The sequence below is a fragment of the Manduca sexta genome, chromosome 7, assembly GCF_014839805.1.
Source record: "Manduca sexta isolate Smith_Timp_Sample1 chromosome 7, JHU_Msex_v1.0, whole genome shotgun sequence".
Lineage (NCBI taxonomy): Eukaryota > Metazoa > Arthropoda > Insecta > Lepidoptera > Sphingidae > Manduca > Manduca sexta.
In genome coordinates this window covers 8,494,081-8,518,543 of record NC_051121.1, presented here as the reverse complement: position 1 = coordinate 8,518,543, position 24,463 = coordinate 8,494,081, and the positions used below count along the sequence as shown (strand labels likewise).

General features: G+C 34.3%; 1 protein-coding gene across 1 annotated transcript in view; it reads left to right on the top strand.

Moving 5' to 3' along the window:
- LOC115439775 (protein goliath) overlaps nt 1–24,463 on the top strand; it is a 95,422-nt gene that overhangs the window by 45,461 nt on the left and 25,498 nt on the right. The window contains exon 3 of the mRNA XM_030163800.2: nt 21,578–21,775. Within this exon, the coding sequence (XP_030019660.1) occupies nt 21,578–21,775 (198 nt within the window). The remainder of the gene's footprint in view (nt 1–21,577; nt 21,776–24,463) is intronic.

Sequence of the window (24,463 nt, the reverse complement as noted above, 5' to 3'; positions counted from 1 at the left end):
GTAATTTAAACCATTATACATTTTAAATAGATGTAGTACGCATAGTGACAAGCCGTTAACGAGTGATTCAGCAAAATGCGTCACCTATAGCTATTTAAATATACTATTGAACTATGTACCCATTACCTATTTAAATTGTTTGAGTGATTCAAGATTTATGGTAAAAAAAAAACATAATTTATGCGGTTAATGTGACATACATTGCTTCTAAGAATCGGAGACACATTTCACATGAAACGTAGTAGTGATTTCGTGAATCATTATGCGATTCTCGCTTTATTTATTACCATGAGATTGCAGATATGACCCTGGCTTACGTCTTGTGAGTAACAAAAAACATTTTTCGTCAATTTGAGAAAATATCTCAATACTACTGACTTCCTACGTTACAATAATGATAATGTAAATATCCTATAGAAATTGTTAATTGCTTTATGCTATCGTAGTTTTACAAAGTTCATCAGTATATGACACTGACTAGGAACGATGATCCAGAGACAGTATGTAAGGTGTGGCTTGGTCTCTACGTACGATATAATTGTGTCCGTCCTTGACCCTGACCCTAACCTAACCTAACCTAACTCTTGCCGGGGTAAGCTTTATTGATTCCCTCCGTCAATCAAATGTCAAGCAATAGAACAGTATATCTATAGCTCATTCTAAAATAACATTACGTCATTCATCTATTTCAAGTCACGTGAGCTCTTATCAAAATATTACCGTTACGGATTAAATCATATTATCGATACATATGTTAAAATAGGTGTGACGGTCTCTATTTAATATTTATTTTTTTAGTTAGCATGGTTCGCGATTGCGTCGTCGTTTATGTCTAATTTCTGAATAAAAAGAGGGTTTATAGCACTTGGAATAAATTTTTTTTCTCTTATAATGTTGTTGAATCATAATAGGGATAGTAATTCGCGAAATTAACGCGTCCAAGCAAAAAAAAAATACAACGATTATTTTTTTAACTAGCTTGCACACGGCTTCGCTCGTGTAAAGGAGTTTTCCAGGATATAAAAGTCCCGCTATATATTTTCCCGGGATAGAAAGTAGCTTATAAACCTTCCCAGGGTCTTAAACTATCTCCATACCAAATAACATAAAAATCCATTCAGTAGATTTTGAGAAAAGCGAAGACATACAGACAGACAGAAAAGGGAACTTTGTTTTATAATATGTATAGATAAATGTATAATGTATATACATGAATAATATAAAATATAACGTGCGTTATGCGAGCATTATGAGACAACAATGTCCCAATAAGAGGAGCACAGGGGAGTGCCCTCAGCCCGGCAATTTATAACTCCAAGGTTCTGAGATAGACAGTCTTTTTTACTTTTTATTTTCATAAGATTCGCAGACATTTATTTATATTCCGCGACTAATAATACAATGATAATTATTATGTAATGCTAGTGTGTTCACAATGAAGATTACGGATGCGGGCGAGGTAGTATTTGTGGATGATTTGTGTTAAAACCTCTTATTTCATTCGCACAAAAAACATTTAATAAATTATTTCTCCCTTTTTCTCAAAGGGTTAACGTATAGAGGCCAGAGGCGTAAAGATCGCCAATTCGCCAGAAGTATTACCCTTAATAGGGTCGAAACTATCTCCAAATTGGCTTTAAAACCAATCCTAAATCGCATGTTTTCTAAATCCAATAAACAAAGGTCTGAACGATTTCAATATATTTTCTAAAGCCAAAAAATAAAGGTCTGACCGACCTTCGATTGCAATAAACGACGCCAATATCTATCTTTGGACCGATCGTGAAAATGGACCAATCGGATTTAAGTTTTCTTTAACATGCTTAAAGATGTCTTGTTTTGATTCGGTTATTCTCAGAATCGTTTGATAGCGCTTCGGATGGTTTATTAATTTCGGCTCTTAGGGATAGAGTCCAGGAACTAAAATATATGCAATATGTACAATTGTGTTTTCTAATTGCATATTGTAATTATTGTTATAACTAGATTTTATTTTTATTATTTATTTCAAAGGTTTTTTTTACATTTTTACATATATATTCTTAAAATAAATTAAAAGCGGCGATAGCCTAGTTGGGTGTGGAACGGTCTGCCAAGACGAATGTCCGCAGGTTCAAATCCCAAGGGCACACACCTCTGACTTTTCTAAAAAATCACGTGTGTATTCTTTGTGAATTTATCGTTCGCTTTAACGGTGAAGGAAAACATCGTGAGGAAACCTGCACATTCGAGAAGTTCTGTCTAGGAATTTCGAAGGTGTGTGAAGTCTACCAATCCGCACTAGGCCAGCGTGGTGGACTAAGGCCTACTCCGCGGTGGCCTTCTTCGGCGCATTAGGGACGACTGCGAGCTTCCTCTGACATGGACTAAGGCCTAATCCCTCTCAGTAGTAGAGGAGGCCCGTGCTCAGCAGTGGGCAAGTATATAATACAGGGCTGATATTATTATTAAATATGCATATAAAAATATAAAAAAATGAATGACCCTCCGATGGCAAAGCTGAAGACCTAAGCCATCGGCGGTTAGGGATTCAAAGTGAGAAATCTCCTCACAATGCTCCTTATTTTTATTATTGTTATATTTTTTATTTGTATCCATTCTCATTAAAACGTTATTCATGCCTGTACAATATATTGTGCCCGGAGTTAGTATTTAAGTGTTTTATAATGTGTTTGTTGTTACAATATAGTTGGTATGCTTATAAATAAATAAATATCCGACCAGTTCTAAATAATTTAACATTGACACGATGTCTAATGAACGTTTAAAACTTGCGACTGTTAATTGGAATAATGTATTTTGCGTATTTATTATAGCATTTTTATTGCGTTCAGTGACCAAAGTAATTTCTTTTATCATGATAACAATAGAATGAAAAAAATATGAGCGCATTGGCTTTAAAAACGTTTTAGAGTTGTAGTCACGATATTTCGTAATTTTGTTTGTTTCCTTTGTTTAATTTCATATACTTAGGATTTATATAGCAAACCACTCTCTAAATCGGAAGACTCGCGTACGCATTTTATAAGTCTTGATATTATACTATGATCATTCATAACACGCATTTCTGAAAACTTTAATGACCAAGTTTCCAAATTCGATGTTGTTTTTTTATAATTGCTTTGAATGACGAGACGAGCTTGCCGTTCGCCTGATGGTAAGCGATACAACCGTCCAAAACAGCAGAAACACCGTCCAACACTTTGAATTCCACTGCGCTCTCCATCCTGAGACATGATATGTTAAGTCTTATTATGTCCAGTAGTTACACTAGCTATAATTTTCTTGACTACACACTACTGCTTGGCGGCAGAAATAGACATTGATGTCCAGGTAATAAATTCTTTAATAGGTCGGGCACATAGTTTCTCATATCGTGAAATGTAGTTGTTAATGGGCGAAGGTTGCGCTTATTACCAGCCTATCCCTCAAAGCCATAGGCAAATGTAGTTGGAGATTACACGGTACATTGGAAGCTGTATTGTAATTGCGTAAAGTAAGGGCGCGTCTAACTGGCTCTAAGTAGGTCGACTTTCTCAAAGTCCCGAGATGAAAGGAGTCCGTAATCACACCCTAATGTTACACAATATCGTGAAAACGTTACTTAACTTAAAAGAGGTCGTAACTTAATATTGTTAATTAAGTATTAGTTCTAATTCTTATTCTAGAACATAACTTAAAAATCAAATTTAATATAACTTTTATATTTCAACTAATCAATGCTAATTACTATTTCTATATCAAATATTCTATGAATTATAAAATAAAAGGCACTAGTTTACTTAACCACTTTAATACTCGATAAAGGATTAAATTTAAAACAGTCCACGCACTTCTACTTCCATCACGAAATGTTTTTAAAATTACAAATGTTGATGTTTTTAAACATATGTTCGCGTGGCATGCTATTGTATATACTCGTATACGCTGTATTGTTTTATGGCGGTGGTGCGCGACAATGACTCTTGATTTTTCAGTTACCTCATTGGTAGTAGGTACGCATTGTTACATGTATAGTGGTTTATTACGTCGGTTTATTGCCTCCTATTCCTTTGGCGGGCTAGTGTGCACTTGAAGACAGCCAGTGTACCTGGTCATTATAAATTAAATCTATTTTTTTTTATACTAACACGACAAAGGGACTTAAATTAAATCTTTTTTATGGATACGCCAAAGTTACCAACTGCACCTGGGCCTTTATTCTGTATGATAATGTAAACGCGTAACGCGGCCGTTTCATGTTATCTTCGAGAAATGTGCGTGGAATGGTATTCTGTAAGGCAAATATCTATAGTCCTAAACATGATGCGTTGTGTTACGTGCTTGTTACGCACTGTTACAATAACGTGCGGGATAGAGAATGAGGCCCCTGATGGTAAGTGGAGTGGGGTCCAATAGAATGTCGATTGACGGGGATGATTACCACTCGACAGTTGACACAATTATGCCGGTCTGTTGGAACCGGATACAGGCTGACGAGATAGCAGGAACGCGGCACACTTACGTGGGCCACTATGGCGGGTTTTAATACCTTGTGTACGGTGGTCGCTATACGGGCGGATATAAAATATATCCTACCACCAGCAAAGTCTTGGGTTGATTAGAATTTTATTTTTTATTATAATTCTCAATGGTGTTTTTAATGTAAATAGGTATCTACACCTACAGTTTTAAGGTTGTAAATTCAAATATTAGTCCTATTGTGGAGTTAAAACCTTTGCACACCCTACATAGCTGGCTTATAACCCGTTGCGCAGTAGTCGAGATGAAACTATAGCAGAAACGATTTAAATAGTGAAAGGGCATTTTACTACCTACAAATTATACTAGCGAATATTATGTCGAATTAAAACAGACTTTATAACAAAGCAGTAGGATGAGTTTTTGAAAACAAATGTGTAATACGGCTTAATTAGTGAAGAAGTAAACAAGGAAATTAGACTTGGGAGAGGCTTTCGTACAATCTGTTTCCCTGAGGGGTTTCCTTATTTTACCTTTCAATTATCCTGTTTTAGGCTATTTATTTATTAAAACTATGTTAGGGAAAACGCTTATTGGTTGTAAACATACATTTTAGATGCATGTTTGAAGTACGTTGACCATATTAATAAACAAATTCCTTTAATGAATATTATAATTAATTTGGATTATAAAGTATACAATACAAAGTTCAAATTTGATTGTCGAAGAGATAAAACAGATTGGTTTAGTTGGAATATTTTTTTCCGACTTACATGATATGTATCGTTATATTATGACCAAATTACACAAAATCATTATCAATTGTAGCCTATGTGTTAAACTGATGTATAAGCAATATTACTCTAAAGTTTCATCCAAATCCGTTTAGTAGTTTTTTCGTGAAAGAGGAACAAACATATGTACATACATACATACATATATACATCCGTCCTCACAAACCTTCGCATGTATAATATTAGTAGGATATTGCGTTCAGGCGTGCGTTGTAACATTGGTTCGATGCAACATTTTTTTTGCAATTGCCGATATATCTTTGCTTCGTTTTTCGGTTATTAATAGAAAATGTTCACTAGTGGAGCAAATACTTAAGTTACGATATATATATAATTTGTCTATAAATATTTAAGTGATATTACGTAAATTTAGAATTGAAGGTCTTTTATATAAAGAGAAATGTCAAATTATTAATATGATCATTAGTTTGTTTGCCCTCGGTAGGCTCTTAATGGATTGACATTTTGTACTGTTACGTACAAGCACGACTATATTTGGATGTTCTAAAGTACAGCTGATTAAGTTATATAATTAGGGTATAGGTATACAGAGTATGTATGTAAACTATTAACAATAGTAAATAAGCCGTCCTGTGTCATAATTCGGTTATACTCAGACCTTTGTATCTTGCACAAAATAAAGATTAATTTTAAAACTAACGCATTTTTGATGTTAAATATTTGGTGATTTAAAAAATCTCTGCAAATAAAGTTTGTTTATTTCATATTATGTTATTCTTAAATCTCCGGATCGGGGTAAATCGGGGTAGTTCTAATCTATACTTCTATACTATTATATAAAGCTGAAGAGTTTGTTTGTTTGTTTGTTTGTTTGTTTGTTTGTTTGTTTGAACGCGCTAATCTCAGGAACTACCGGTCCAAACTGAAAAATTCTTTTTGCGTTGGATAGCCCTTTGGTCGTGGAGTGCTATAGGCTATATATCATCACGCTATACCCAATAGGAGCGGAGCAGTAATGCCTAATCTCAGGAACTACCGGTCCGAATTGAAAAATTCTTTTTGCGTTGGATAGCCCTTTGTTCGTGGAGTGCTATAGGTTATATATCATCACGCTATACCCAATAGGAGCGGAGCAGTAATGGCTAATCTCAGGAACTACCGGTCCAAACTGAAAAATTCTTTTGAGTTGGATACCATATTGATCGTCGAGTGCTATAGGCTATATATCATCACGCTATACCCAATAGGAGCCGAGCAGTAATGGATAATCTCAGGAACTACCGGTTCGAACTAAAAAAATCATTTTGCATTGGATAGCCCTTTGTTCGTGAAGTGCTATAGGCTATATATCATCACGCTATGACCAATAGGAACAGAGCAGTAATGGCTAATCTCAGAAACTAGGAGTTTGAACTGGGCCCTTATTCTCTATCCCGCACGTTATTTTAACAGTGCGTAACAAGCACGTAACACAACACATCATGTTTAGGACTATAGAAATTTGGCTTACAGAATACCATTTCACGCACATTTCTCAAAGATAACATGACACGGCCGCGTTATGCGTTTACACTATCATACAGAATAAGGGTCCTGAATAATTCTTTTTGTGTTGGGTAGCCCTTTGTTCCTGGAATGCTATAGACTATATATATCATCACGCTATGCCCAATAGGAGCGGAGCAGTAATCGCTAATCTCAGGAACTACCGGTTCGAACTGAAAAAATATTTTTGTGTTGGATAGCCCTTTGTTCCTGGAGTGCTATAGGTTATATATCGTCACGCTATGACCAATAGGAGCGGAGCAGTAATGAAACATGTTGCAAAAACGGGGACAATTTATTAGTTATGAGAGCTTCCGTTGCGTGCGCTGCGTAAACGGTTAAAGTGCAACAATGATGTATGACGGAATTGTTCCTCTTAAAAATTTCTAAAAATATATTATAAAACAAAGTTCCCGGCTGCATCTGTCTGCCTGAACGTGTTAAACTTAAAAACTACCCAACGTATTAAGAGGAAATTTGGTATGGAGACAGTTTGGGACCCTGGGAAGAATATAGGCTCCCGGGAAACTACTACTTTTATAACGGTAAACTTTAGCCTGAAAAACTTTATAACGCGAGCGGAGCCGCGGGCAAAAGCTAGTCGTACTATATCAAGGCTGTTGTCTTTTAAAATAGTTTCGGACTATAAATATTATTATATTGTATATGCGGAATACTACAAAACATGTATGACAAATGAACTGTTAATTAAATTTTATTAAGTTACAATTTTGCAAAACTCAATTACACAATATATTCATTTAGAAATAACATAAGCAAACATATTTTTTTTTTTTACAAAAAATAACTTTCTTTTACTGTAAATATTGTATTAAAGTAATAAGACACTATGATATTCTATAATCAACCAATTACATATAGAACAGTTGATAGAATTAAATTATACGAGCTTATACGCAATTATCTACACTAACTAAAACCTTGGGTGCGCCCGCGTGATTCCAACAAAAATAACATTTTATTAAGGAATCGGATCATTGTCCTTATAGAGTGGTAGATCGATTGGTCACACGCTCCCTTGTGCCATTCACTAGTCTAATTACAGCGACATAGAACTGTATTTAACGTTAAAGTATTTATTAAATGTTTTTACTAACTCTTACAGATTGTTAGTTTTAATGAAACGTTTTAATATTTCATTGCGGTTAACTGGTAACGACTATTTCGGATAATAGTTCAAATTTTTATCGATAATCCTTAAAAAAAATTACCGACTTTTAAAGTAGGAGGAGGTTCCCAGAGTATTTACACTGATTGCTCTGTGAATTGTGGGCCAATTGCCGTGATTCCTTTATTATTTACTAATGCATGATCTCGAAATGGTCCCATTATAATTTATCTTGGTCTTGGGTTTATAATTTTTTATTACTAGCATTTGTATCCAAGATTAACCGTGGTTAGTAAAAATGTAGTTGATTTTTTTTGCACCTGATTAGTTAATCTTTTGCTTAGTAATTAACTATTAAACTAACAAAAAACAGTGATTAATTGAAATATTTTTTGCTCCACGAAAACCATGATTCACACGAAATCGATGTTAAAACTTTTTCGTCACTCCGAACGGCCTAGCAACATAGTTGCGACTTCTTCCGCCTTAAAAAAAAGTATACTATAGAAGTAAGATGAAACGTTAATGTTTTAGTTGTTCATTCAACTTTGACGACAGTTTGTAATTGTTACAAAAACTGGTTTCGATCGTAATGGGCCAATGGCATAAATTAACGTATCTTTATTTTATCTTTAGAGTTCATGCAGCTGCAGTGAAATTGGTTTGGAGTTAAATCTCGCGTTACCTTAGAACAGTAGTAAACATATAGCCACTATACGTACCTCGATCTGCTTGAACATTTTTCTACATAAAATTAAGAATAAAATAAGACCTTATTGACTCAGGGACAGTGTAGTCTTTATTAGCTTAAGTATACATATTTAGATTCAGTTAAATAGTTGCAGATCCCGGCAAATTAACTTGCGAAGACTGAAGAATTGTTATTTATTATTATAATAAAAATAGTATTATGATATTAATATATGCGTTAAAAATACTTTTTATTCAAGCGCACACGCATATAGGTATTTTTCGTAAACGTATTTATATGAAAACCACAATTATAAATACCTACTCTTTATATGTTAGTAAGTAGTAGTATATCCTTATAGTTAGTACGTTCACATGTTTTCTCTACATATTTACATTAATTGCGCCATTTATATGTCAATCCTTTGTTTTTAAAACTGTCATTACTCCCTCGTGTAAATATTGCATCGTATGACACGCACAATCGCGTAAATTATCATTCCTTACTGTATTCATTTGTATTGTTCGTAGTGCGCTTTATGCATTCATATAAACGGTTTTACGTCAATGAATATAAAGTCTAAATTCGATAAGCGACTTCATTGTGAACTTTTGATACTTGCTAGTCTGACTCATCGATGATTAACAGATCAGTTTCAGTGAGGTGTTTTATTGTTATGCACTTGCAATGTGCGTAGGTTCGTATAATTTCGGGTAACAGTGTTGATTGTAAGACATTGATGTCGGTCTCGAGAATAATTATTGCGTCAGTACTCGCTCGGTCTAGCGTTATAAATTAGAACAGCATTTTATTTAAATATCCCCATCTCCCTGACAATTGTTATCTTTCTATCCTGTAGACCCAATTCTGAAGAATTTATCAAAGTCTGTAATAGTCGGTATACGTTATGTATAAACAATGGAGTGTCTTATCATTAGGTACCTAAGTTGTTGGTGATGTAAGTGACCATTTAATATTGTGTTGTGGCGCCTCTTGCTAACCACAATTCTTTTGCGGTTTACGTTAACACAAAAGTTAAATACTAAACTATCAAATCCAATAAATCTGCATGCACTACGCATAACTTAAAAGTTTATCGTGCAAGTCGTTAAGATTACGCAAACGCAGCGGTTTTGGTGAGCGCTCTCCGTCCACAAGGAAGCGGAAGCGCCTGCTCGGCATGACGATCACGACGGCCGGCACGACGGACGCGACCGCCATATCGATACGTTTAGATAACCAAACTATCCAGATTAACAATGTTTACTAACGAGCTACGCTTTGTGCAGTTAAGAAATTAAGCAATTTTTGTCCGTACGATGTGTATAAGTTCTCTTCAATAGTTATGCACAAAGCCAAGATTCTGGACGTTGTTTAGAGCGAGAATATTATGGTAAAATCATCACGAATACAAATAAAATTGTCATAAAACGCAAACTATTTCGCGGGTTAAAAATAATGCGGGCTCACCTCGTTACATAAATTGTTCAAACATGATAAACATTTTAATTATATAGTTTCAAGAATGTAATTGCGCTTAACAGCCGTTTTCAATAAACGATCCCAATCTTAATCTCAATCTTCAATCCGATTTCGAGAATGAACCAATCAAAGTAACTCATTTCAAGAAAAAGAAAAACTTAGATAGATCAAAAAAGCGATTTGGATTGTTTATTGAAAATGGCGGTTAGTCTGATCTTCACTTATTCATTATGGGACTTTTATTTACATTGTTACAATGTATCAATACACAAAATGTTACCTATTTATGTCCTTGTTTTCAATTTTAACAGTTGCGCAAAGTAAACGCTGTCGTGTCAACATATGTTCAGAAATTCACAACATAATTGTAATGCGCATTATTTATAATAAGCATTTATTCGTTTACGTAACCTAACCTCATGATATTGCTGAATTGACAATAGTATGGATGCAAACTGCTTTACGTAATTTAAAAAAGGATATATCTCCAAAATTTACAAAGTTTTAAAGAATCGTTATTGTAGTCTTGGCGTACTGATAGACATACTGACGTCACTCTTCAACTGCGTCGCGGTTCCTTACAAATCTTGGTTTTGCGAAAGACTAGTAATGATTCGCTGTCAAATAGTTTATACGCTTATATTTACGTCCAAAGTTGTATAAGTGTTTATATTCTATTTATTATATGACATTAAAGTTGATAGATGAAGTGTGCGATAGCCTAGTTGGGAATGGAGCGGACTATCGACACGGAGGTTCGCAGGTTCAAAACCCAAGGAACACACCTGTGCCTTTTTAAGATACATGTGTATTGTTAATCATATCATTCACTTTATATCAAGCATAAATTCCAGACTCCTCTGATACTGAGTAAAAAACTCAATAGCCCCAATGACGTTTTACAAATAGACGCGTCATACACTAACAAAATTGCACATAAAAACAGCGCAGTATTTACTATAGTCACAGCCCAAGCGGCTTGCATTGATACGCGCCGAGTGAGCCCGAGTATGTCCGAATGGAGCCGAGCGTCGACCACCCCGTCGCCATGTCGGTCGAATAAAATGCATTTATTAGTTAAAAAATAATTTAAATAGTGTATACTTATTACTAACGTATGAAATGAAACGTTTTTTTCATTCACAGTTGGAGTATAATTTGTACGTCGTCTAAAAACACAGGAAGGAATTTAATTTATAAAAATACAAAAGTTAGTAAGCCGACTAGCGGCGACAGTGGTTGAAGGTTGACTAAGTGAATGTCGGGCAATTACCTTACTTTCGTCTTGCCAGTATTGAGCTCGGACAACGTATCTATGTAATAAAAACATCTTAGAATAGCCCTACCTGGGGACCGAACCCAAGTCCACAGCATTGCAATCGTAGCCTAATGCTATTCCGTCACTGAGGCATTCAAATATAATTTAGGAGTATCAAACATAATTTTAATTCCAAAAACCCTTTTATAGACCTTATTATTCCGAGTTAGTTGATGGGATCATTTAGCATCAGTAGACTCAATGGCTTGTTTACGAAGAAGAAAGTTCTAGAAAATAAAGATGACAATTATATCTGAATTAATAAATATTGCAACGTTATGCAAGTCTTAAATTACTAATTGCCACGATTCCCATATTCTCATATGTAGAAATGCGTCTTTGTTGATTAGGGTCGTCTGCAATGGCGGAACTCGTCAATCTTCCATGTCGACACCGGTTGCAACAGGAGTGTAGTTAACTTCAAGCCTTGTACTTATTTGCAATTCGTATTTGATCCAACTTCAGCCAATTTGGGGTCAATGGCGCTCTATTAATGTGTGAAGGTTGTTGGCGTATTTTGTCAAATATGGAAGAAATTGGCGCCAATACTTGTCTTGTGCACTCTTTGCTTTGCATTTCAGTTATAAGTGCACTTTGTTTATTCACAAATGATGTCATCTAACATCTGTTACCGAATACAGTGACGGTTAATAACTGTAAATACGAATCATAATGCTATTCATCAGGTCCTGTTTTTATCGCCTTAATTCCTGGACCCGTTTGCAAGTCATACAACCAGCATTACTTGAATACACCGTCCTTCCGCGCTATGTATCGACCATTTTGGTAAGCACATAAAACGTTTATTGGCAGGTGATTCAATAAAATACATGTTTGATCGGCAAGACGAACGTGGTGGGAATCTGCGGTCTCTGTGTTTGGCCTCGTACTTGATTTTCAGTAAACATTATTTTATTCGAAGGTTAGGTACCGATATTGATATCGAATGTATTACAATAGCGTAGGGTGACATTTTTCTAAAGGTAACTCGAGACAAAAGAAATTGCCTTAGTTAACATATTTCGATCGATTTACCAGGAAACAAAACTAAGACAAACGTAAATAAAAGGGAAGCCGATAGGAATCGGTTTGTATAAACGCTTCGCCCCTGAATTATTGTAAATTGAATAAGACTGATTGTGTATGTAATGCTAAGTGTAAGCTACATACGCTTCTCTAGAATAATAGCAGTCAACACCATTCAAGACATTTAAATATTTGTTATGTGTCATATTATTAAATTAACCATTGTGATTGCCTAAAATACGAGCATAGCTTAGAGTGGTGATAATGGTAATGAAAGGTTCGATTTATAATATGTAAATAAATCTATAAAAATTAGAAAAACATCTGTACGCAGCTGCGATCTTACGTCACGTAGTATTAATATTTATTTTTAGTAAAAAGCATTGACAATACAAATTTGATTTATTTCAGACATTCTTTTATTTATAAAGGAAAGGATTATTTGCGTATAACACATTAAGGATTTTAAATAATAATCTGCATAGTAATATAGTTTTATAGAAGAATTATAATAACACACATTAATATACTTTGGACTGAGAAGGCCGTCTACGATTAATGTAATCAGGCTTTATTTTATTTTATTTAAAATTCCTTGTAGAATTTGTTATACGTAATATATTATTTAATTAGCTTGTTGAATATGAATAAAATGACTATAAGCATGGTTAATAATAATTTGAAGCATGCGCCGGCGCCTTCGAACACCACCAGCTGCCAAATAATATTTGATAATGTGTGGGCGTCAATATTCAGCCATTAATAGATTATAATAAAAATAAACATTTAGATGTAATTAACTTAAAAATAACCCAATCTCATATTGGTGTAGAATTGACGCAATATAAATGATGCAGATTTTTTTTATGACTAGTCAAATATCGACTTTCTTCGGAAATACAATAACTGACAAATATAACTAGCAAATATTTTGAAAACAATTGTCAATAATAGGATGGAAAATCCAAAACCCTAAGAAACCGCTATTTTACAAATCCATTCTGAATTATTAAAATACATTTCCACTACATTAAGGAGGCGAAAATAATATTCCTGGTTTCCACGGCATTCGCCATGATACTCGGTGGCCAGACGGAGCTTGTTGAATAAACATTACAGGCCAAGGTCCTCGGCTGTCTCGGGTTCGATTTGTTATTGTTATCAGTTCTGTATCTTCTTTGTCTTATTGGGATAAGAGTTTAGTCGCTATTAACATCCGAATTACTCCCAGCTTCACAATTCTAGACCTATAAAATAATAAGAACAGCTCAAAAACCAGTTATTTAAGCACATGTAGAATCAGTGTTGATTTTTTTTATCGTATTTACTGTCCCTCCTCCATGCCCCCCAATTTAACTTCTAATACTTTTTCCGATAATTTATTTCCTCCCGTAGATGTCGAGGCGTACCGTTCTTACAAACGCATGAAATATATATCGAATCGCGGAAATTAAACCGTTAATACCTTTTACTTGACATATCAGAGAGAATGCAGAGGAAATCTCAATCCTGTAGTACAGAAATAGATATTTCAGATTGAATAACACTTTACAAACAAAGTCTAGTTTTTTACATATACGTCTATGCCAAGGTATACTGGGATTATTTAGATACAACATTGTGGTGCCGTGGCGTCTGACACAACACAATTATGACGTACTTCACTTCCCACACTAGGTGAGAATTTACATAAAAAACTAATTTACAAATATTTTTAAAGCATAATCTACCAATTCAAGATTAGATTAAAACATTTTTGGCTAGAGATATTTTTTCACAGTAAACACATAGCAGTCCATTGAGATTTTATTGCATTGTAAGAGGACTAAAAGAGGGTATTTTATTTAATTCCTCTAGCTAATATAGGTATACTAAAGCTTCCTGGTCCGCCTACGCTGTGAAAACCTAAAACTGTCAGTTACTTTCGATTTGAAATCTGTTTACAGTGCTCCGTTGTTGGCATTTCTAATCAAACATTCATAAATATTTATCATTCGCGTACAGTTGTGTTGGCAACAAATTAACAACTTTCTAGCAGTAATGTAAATAAGTAAAAATTTAGAACAATGTACCGCGTGGGCGGCGAGCTGAAGTTCACGGGCGTTGTTATAGATGTTTGCTATATTGTTTATATCTATGCATTTTAATATATAACTGAAGACTGTTGCTGTGAACGCGCTAATCTCAGGAACTATTAAACCGATTTTAACTATATAGAAAGCTACATCATCATCAGTCACAGGATGTCCACTGCTGAACATAGGCCTCCCCAAATGATTTCAAGATCGACTAGGTAGATAGAAAGAAAGCTACATTACTCCTGAATAAAAAAGGGGGTAGTTATAGCACGGGTACTTTTTATTTTGGGAAAATATTTATATCGGAAAATATTTTTCACGATGACGGACCTGTAAGTTAAAACAAATTTATGAAATAGGTTCAGTTAAATATATTTACGAAAATTAATGTTTCAAATTTTGTAGGGTATCGAAATCCGCGTGGAATTGAAGATTTTTTTTAGGAGATCTTTCTGTTCATAAATCTTAAAGAGCTTGGACAATAAATATAATTAATCCTACTATTATATGTATTAAAACATAAAGAAATATATTAATGAAAGTAAAATAACATTTTTGTGACAAAAACAATATGAAAAACTAGTCAATATCAAATTTGTTTTTTTCTTGATAACAAATCGTGGCACTGCGCAATGTCACCGCAGCTGTTCCAATGAGTTTTTTGACACTGTTTTTATATAAATATTTATCTTTTAGCCAGTTCGTTTAAAACGCACTATACATTACGTAAACTAGGTGTACCTCGCGGGTCCGCTTGCGTTAATCCTACAGAGTAACTTTATCCAAATCCCTTCAGTGGTTTCTACGTTTACACATTGTATTTATTATATTACTAGATTTTGCTCGCGGCTCCCGGGATAAAAATAGCCTATAGCACTCAGGAGTAATATAACTTCCAATTAGTGAAAAAAAAATCAAAATCGGTTTGGTATTTCCTGACATTACCGCGTTCAAAAATATAAACTCGTCAGCATTATATATCAGTATAGATTTATAATACGTAGCGCAGCGTCGGAAGTCCATCTGGAAATCTTTAGAGGAGGCCCATGTTCAGCAGTTGACATCCTGCGGCTGATGATGATGATGATGAATACGTATTGTAGTGCAGTGTTAGAGTGTCCATACAAACTGATTCCTACCAGCTTACCTTTTAGGTTTATTTACGTTTGTCTTAGTTTTTGTTTTCTGTTAATTTGGCCGCGATATGTTAACGAAGGCAATTTCTTTTCTACTTCTTGAAAAATTTCACACTTCGCCTTTGTAGTGACTCAGTTGAGTTATGAAATAAAACACATCACAGTATAAAAAGTATGACACAACTATCCAATGTAAAGTTTTTAATGGTCCATAAACAAGGTACATAAAGTTCACCCATTTCGCTAAAGTAATCCGGGGTGTAAAAGAAACTGTTAATTTTAATAGCGCACTTTCCTGCATAAAAGTTTATTGAACATACACGGAATAAGAAACAGGTTAGTGTGACATATTTTTATTACGTGACTTTAGTTTTCTTTTATATAACATTTTGTTTTCGTATGAAAAATCTCTTTTAAAATTTTTTTTTTTATTTATTTATCAAATTTACCTAAAGTACAATTTCCTAATGAATTCAAATATACAACGATTACTTTAAAACATACTAATAAAATTGAATTATGATCATAGGACAAAAACTATACTATATGTATATAATGTACCCGCGATTACTTTTAACAAATATACAAAAGTCTAAACATCTCCACAAACTTTCGCTTTGAAAATATTATAAGATAGTAAGACTTTGAGATGATGACAAAAAGTATATTAACATGACTCATATTGAAGTTGAACTATAGTTTAGGCCATGAAAGTTTTGCAAACCAAGTCTTCCTCACACCACTCATACACTATACAAAGAATGAATGTACATTCTATATATTATGGAATAAAGATCATTGTAATATTAGCACGGTATTATTTTATTACGCCTTTAAATAATTTTATTATCTATGTGCTTGTAAATGTTGATAAATAGATATGAAATGGAAATAAAAATGTATAGTTTAGTAGATTACTGACCCACAATCCATAATCTCTACTGGCTCATCAAATACTTACCTCTATAGATAGCAAAATTTATTCACACTCTTAATTGTATTTATAAATGTTTTATATCCGTAATAAAATTCTTAATTAGGACTAAGTATGTGATAATTAAGTCAAACTTATACACACATGTATACTATATGTATGTATGAATGTTGTATCTATTTAATAAAATTCTTAGTATTGAACTTATTGACAACGCACAACTAAAATCGATGTCAGAAACTAGAAATTTTGTACATCAGTTCCATCTAACGTAGCTGAGCAATAAGTAGACTTTTTTGAAAATGTATCATCCGCATATAGACTTAAAGTAAATTTAAGGATGGCACTAAGCCAGTAGAGTGCACCAAGACCTTCTCAGTAGTAGCGGAGACCTGTGCAGCAGTTTCCAGTATATACCGTAGGGCAAAAAAGCGGCGATAACCTAGTCGGTTGTGGAACAGACTGCCGAGACGAATGTCCACAGTTTCAAATCCCAGGGGCACACACCCCTGACTTTTCTAAAGTTATGTGTGTATTCTTTGTGAATTATCGCTTGCTTTAACGGTGAAGGAAAACATCTTAAGGAAACCTGCACATCTGAGAAGTTCTCTATAGGAATTTTGAGGGTGTGTGAAGTCTACCAATCCGCACTAGCCCAGCGTGGTGGACTAAGGCCTAATCCCTCTAAGTAGTAGAGGAGGCCCGAGCCCAGCAGTGGGTCAGTATATAATACAGGGCTGATATTACTACTACTGTACGGCTGGTACTAAACTGATTCATAGGGATTCAATCTCGGACTGGTTGGTACAATTAAACCTAAACAATTGTCTATGAAAATACCTCGCGTGATGCGTTCCTCATTACCCGATCGAGACAATTATTACGCTTCCTAGTTACGTAAACATAATTATATAATACGATGTAAATGATTGCAAGCGATTGTTTATCTAGTTAATGCATATTTATGCTGAGGTAATGACATTAATCAACTCGTCACAACTTGAAGTTGCGCGTCCACTGTACGAAGTGTTTCTGTAATAACTTGAAGCAAACATTAATTATTATTAGTTTGACTAGTTTTTGTCTGTGACTTCGTTTTATAGATAGACTTGGACACTATAAGGGACTGGTCTTGTATGTTTCTTTTATTCCAAAATGTAAATCTAATGCTCATGCACACATTTATAAAACTGTTGTTATGTGCGTCCAATAGCCAAGATTGATGTGTGTGTTCATAACGACATATAGCAGTGTAGTATGTGTGCACCTTCTATTTAGCAGTTAATAGTTATATTGAGTGACATGTATTATCTTGTTCGCGGCAATAACTACGTGACGCGTCCTTTCTAGATGTTTTTTTTTTCATCTTTCTACATCCAAGGGCCTGATATTTCAGAACTGTTCTTTTCTAAATAAAGTTATTTATCACGTAGAATATTACGATTTATTTGACTAGATACTACTACAATTATTGGGATTGATTTGATTCATTCCTAACTTAATTTCGGCCACGGCGGCCAATCTCAACGGAGATCAGCCGTAGGAAATATAGTGCACAAGTGTGTGCGCAACACACAGGTGCACTCTCAGTTCTATTACTTATTGTTGGGATTATGGTCCTTATGATTACATGGTTATTTTTGGAATACCTACTATAATGTATTAACATTATAGGAGGTATGCCAAAAATAACCATGTTAAATAATTTAATTTAACTGAGCGTTTTCCATAAGCTATGTGTCTCATACTTTGTAAGTGTAATAAACAAGACTATTAAAAAGTTATAAAATTCGTTCGAGTTTCATCTGTCAGCGTTAAAGTATGCAATAAGTTTGTTGGCATACATTTTACCGAAGTATGAAGTTCTTGATGAAAGGTTTACTGGGATTGTAAATATGTCGGGCGATATGGTGATTGCGGTGTGGCAGGAATGTTCAACAGTAATATTAGTATAAATCAAAATGTCGGGTTCAAGTTTATAAATCATTTTCATCGTTTCGTAAAAATATACATTATTTTTTGCATGTTGATTTTAGGCCGGCATAATTGTGTCGACTGTCAAGGGGTAATCATCTCTCGTCAGTCGACATTCTATTAGACCCCACTCCAGACCACCAGGTGCAGTGGGTAACCTTAACGTGCCCGTATTACAAATGTTAGCAAATGAGTAAATGTTAAGTGAAATTATCTCACTGTCTATAATTTCAAAAGAATTATTTTTATTTGTATTTTTTTTTTCTAACCTTTATCTAAGGAATCAAAAATCACTTCCAAACTAAATATTTACCAGCGTGCCTGTTAGTAAACAATTGATAAGCTTATCTCAGACGGCCTAACAATGACATCTACAGTATTAGATATTGATTTGGCATTCAAAATATTCTATGCAAGAAATACTTAGTTTCGCAATATTATTATTTCTAATGTTATCACCATCCTGGCATACTCATATCCGTTGTAGTGATTACGATAAGGCAACGATAAGAGTTACATTTTTTAAAATTGTCTGCAAATTTAAACCCTAAAGCAATTAAGTTTTAACATTCCAAAATTGAACACATTGACAAATGTAATATTTCGCCAATATTTGTTTCCATTATATCTTTCATTGCGCCCTTAATTCTGGATAAATAAAGAACATAATAACTAGAAATAGCATCAGTTCACAATCAGTAATAATTACCAATTGTCTTTTGTGACTTGTCTGTACTTGTTCATTTAAGAGACGTGCTTCTCTAGGCAAACCTGGCTACGTTCTATGATTTTAAATGACTGGATGTATTAATCGTTATTAGGATAACCTGAGGCTTGAATTTTCATAAATCATATCGAAGTCCAAAGACGATCACAACATTTTTTGTTAATTGTTTCGGATGACAAGACGAGCTTGCCGTTCGCATGATGATAAGCGATACGACCGCCTATAAACAGAAACACCATCCAACACGTTGAATTACAATGTATTGTTCGGTATTCCACTGCGCTCGTCATCCCGAGACATGAGATGTTAATTATTAATATATCCAGTGGTTACATTGGCTACAATGTCCTTCAAACGGGAACACACCTACCACCATTAACACTACCACCACAACATAAACTACGAGGCCTTTATAAAGTCGACTATCATGATAAAAGAAATCAATAATATAAGTTGTAAAAAATAACAAGTAAATCACACGTAACTAGAAACAAGGAGCGACGTCTTGCAACGCTAGGATTGTTTTTGATTGTCATATTCGCGTATAGTAACGTCTATTTGGCGCTCGGCAATCATGACTCAATGTGTGCGAATAAATTATCGTTTTATTTGGCCGTCTTCGCGGTTCTAGAAGCGATATTCTATCGGGTTGTAAACACCGTGTTATCTACGCACGACACTGTATTTCGTCTGTTTCGCTTATGTCTATGCGTACAGTACGGCCTATACTGTTATTCACTACATGTAATGTGATGTAGCTAAAAAGCTACATCACAGGGTTGCCACCTTTTTTTGGGCAATTAAAGTACATTTGTACATTGAAGGTAGAAAATGTACATGGTGTCAAAATAAAGTACTAAATATTTCTGCTTTATTATTTTGTGTATAAATATAAAATTTGGGATTTTTTTACAAATCAAATTATCAGATTTAAAAAATAAATTATTTATTTCGTCTTTCCATTTGGTGTTCTACATCACAATATTTAAACTCTGTGAATGCTGCCGTGGCAGGAATCAACAATAAAAATTATGAGGATGCACATAACATTTAAAAAATATATCATCAGACTTATAAATACTTGCTGCCATTTTTGTACCATAACTTACTGCTATTTTATGTAAAATCTTACGAACAATCCCAAAGTAATCAAATCATGGTAAATAAAGTATTTTCGCGTACTTTATTGTATTTAAAAAGAGTGCAATTACCCGAAATAACGTAAAATACTTAATAAAGTACAGGTGGCAACCCTAATCTTGTCTGTTCAAACTTCAGCGCCAGACCCGGTAGTCAATCAGTTCGTCACCGCTAATAAAACCGCGTTAAAACAGCAGTTTTACGACTCGTCTGCCAATACGCCGCTAGTAGACTATGTTTAAACATGAAGATGGTCGGAACGAAGTCGCCTTTTCCTCCTGTTGTGCTTAAAATAATAGTCAAAATTACTCGTAACTAGCTTCATTGGCATTAGATATTGAGGATAACTTCACATCAGTCTAGGAAATTAAAGCGAGTATGTCCTGGCCAAAGTCGGTTTCCGATGCGTCATTTTGTTATTGACCAATTTCACGAACAATTGGATGTCATTGATGTAATCTTGTTGCATTGTAGGTGATGTGATACCCGCACTTATGTATGGAGCGGTTAAACGAATCAAATGATCTGTAGAATATTCCATTGAGGAGTGAACTTTGCTATGGTGTCTAGTGGAAGTCTACCACAATCTCAATAACATTAACGATTCGATTATGAATAATATTTGATCGTTTTTTAGTACTATTGGACATAATGAGACTTAACATAATGTCATATCTCAGGATGGCGAGCGCAGTGGAATACCAAACAATACTTTGTGATTCAAGGTTTTGGATGGTGTTTCTACATTTTATAGGCGGTCGTATCGCTTACCATCAGGCGAATGGCAAGCTCGTCTCGTCATTCAAAGCGATAAAAAAGAAAAAAACACTCGATGTAAATTTACTGCACATTACCAGACATCTTAAAAAACCGACAAATGGAAAAATTATCCAATACTGGGAGTAGACAGTATAACCCCATTGTCCGCAGTAGAAATAAATAAATACATCGGAATTTTGCATCAAATATACTTCATTCCTCACTGGAATCTTTACATGTTATGGAACACGCGTAGTTGTTATTCACAAACTAACATTTTTATTAAAAAATGTAGGTATATACATTCATATTCAATTACTTAGTTTCACATGACATATAACAAATAGTGCTTCATATCATTATTTTGATACTAATTCTAGCACATGTATGGCATAATATCAAGCCTTTTCTCTTCTTTTCAGTCTGGAAAATACGGCGAGGGCTACATCGGCTCGTCGCGAGGCGTCGCCGTGCACGTCCGCGCGAAGGGTCCCGGTGGCGACCGAGACCACACGGGCTGCACCTGGCCCTTGGTGTCGGTGGCCAGCCCCAACGATCCCTTACCCCAGGAGCCGTGGATCGCTGTCATTCGAAGAGGCAGCTGTAACTTTGAAATTAAGGTATGGGTTATGGTATAAAACTAGGAGTTATTTTAGTGACAAAATGCCTTTAAGAGACATGATAGAAATGTCAGTTATTGGCGTCTGACGACTTAACTCGTCATTATATCGGATGGAGACAGTTTTTAAACCAATCAAAATATTATGAGTTTTGATGTTTAAAAATATTTCTTATCGCTTCTTGATATTGTTAGTCCTGAAAAAAAACTAAAATTAAGCAAAGAGGCTAAAATATATTGTACATAACAGTTCAAACCCTTATAACGGATTTTGGGTCATACTTATTAATTAAAACGCGACAATGAACTTTATACGGTTTAAGAACATAAAAGTCTACCTTTAAGGTTCATTCGTGTCAAGAAAAATTAAACTGTAGGTACTTGATTTATTACTTTCATTGATTAGATTTACAAACGGGGTTAATGAACTACATTTTTAATGTTTATCAAACAAAAACATTTTGATATCTTGGTGACACATTTTTGATCATAATCGTGTACACGAAGTAATAAATCCTAGTATGGTGAAAGAAAATCGCGATAACAGCCTTTGTTCAGAGGACCATAAAAACGTTCTATCGACCTACATTGTAGCATTTGCGTAAAGTGATTACATTCTCAGAAATATGCATTCATATTTGAGAGACTTTAATGACTATGGGTTTGTTTCTGACCAAGATACACTTGCAAAGTGATTCAATAATGTGTGAGGAATAATGCAAATTTAATCATTTAAAGACATGCCCCCTTATTCATAGACGTTTTTTATCTAAGGACGGAGCATTGCTGTGATAATAAGTCTGTTTCTCAGTGCTGACGGCATGGCAGCCTTCGCAGTGCGTAAACATAGGGCCGTTGTGATTGGATAATATTTAGATCAACAATAAGGAGGATGATGTCATAACAATCTAGAGGTATTGGGCTACTGCACCAAAATACAGCTCTTATATGGTCTTTGTTTAGATTCAAAGGATAGGTTTTTCTATTGATCTCAAAGCATTCATTGTAGGAAAATATAAGAAGTAGACAAATTGCCCAAAGCGTTGCTTAGAAATTGACCATATCCAAAACAAACAATAGTCAATTTAACGCTTTAGAAGATTTTTTGTAGAATATAATACTGTGTACACAATAAAAAAATCCTTAAAGAATATTGAATTAATAACGAAAGTGATGTTTTTGGCAGCTTTATAAGCAATTCTTAACCACCTCTTAAGGTTAAAAGAAGTTTATAAACAAGTAAGACTGTAAATTTTTTGACGCATTTCTATGAATTTTTGTATGCGTATTTTACTGAGTATGAAGAATTGCGTTGAAGAATGTGGCAATGATGTTCGACCTAGTTTGAAGAGCGAATATTAGTAATAAATAGACAAGTTGGAAAACCCTCTACACCCCGTTCAAAGTTTCCATAGAATTTGTTTAGGTACAGTAATTTACACGTCATGAAAATTAGATGATGTAAAAGTGTATTGACTAATTTTACCGACTCACGTTTATAAGAAGAATGGAAAATCTTTATACTTTTCAATTCCACGTAACCATAATGAAGTTGTATTAGTATTACCCCCTTATTCATAGACGTTTTTTTATCTAAGGACGGAGTAAAGCTGTGATAACAAATCTGTTTCTCAGTGTTGACGGCATGGCAGCCTTCGCAGTGCGTAGACATAGGGTCGTTGTGATTGGCTAATATTGAGATACAACAATATTAGCTAATTACAACGGCCTTAGATAAAAAACGTCTATGAATTAGAGTTTAAATATCTTGTATTTTCCTTGTAACTTTAATTTTATTGCAATTTTATTAATTTAATTTATGAAATTATTTAAATTAGCTTAACAAATACGAGACATCGCATAAGTACGTGTTCAATAATACCGATTTGAAAATATAAAGATTCCCATAGGAATATTTACAATTAATATTTACCCGTCTTAGTACTTATGAATGAATACCGCGGGGTTTTCCTGATTCTGTTTATGCATGAAGTATCGATTGTACCCCCATCAAACGTCATCAATGGGATGTATTGAAATAATCAATTTAGTAAACATTTTGCTATTGGAAAATACGTGTGTATAACTGGTAGGTATTTTTATATACGGGAATGGCAAAAGATAACTTAAAAAGATAGAAACATACTGTCACGGACTTTTTTCAACTTTTTAAGTGGAAGAATTCCGTCATACATAATTATTGTAGCGTAAGTTTAGACGTTTACATAATACATGCAACGGAAGCTGTCAAAACGAATACATTTTCTCCGTTTTTGCAATAAAATTCATTGATGCTCCATTCCTATTAGACTTAGCGTGATGTTATATAGCTTATAGCCTTGCTGGTTAAATAGGCTATCCAACACTAAAAAAAATTTCAATTCGAACCATTAGTTCTTGAGATTAGCGCTTTCAAACATACAAACTATTTAGCTTTATATGATAGTATAGATCAGTTTTAGACAAAGTTGATTGATAACTGAAGTGATTGCGAAGTATCTAAAAAGCATACAAATATTATGAATGTAATTCTGCGTTGGCTATTTAAGTCTAATGTGGTGAGTTCTTCAGTAATCTTCAAACTCTCATCAGCTCATATGCTTATTATTTAATAACGAAATCCATTTAATATTACATTAATAAATGGACATGGAACAACTCATTTCTTCCCTATTCCTGATACCTCGCG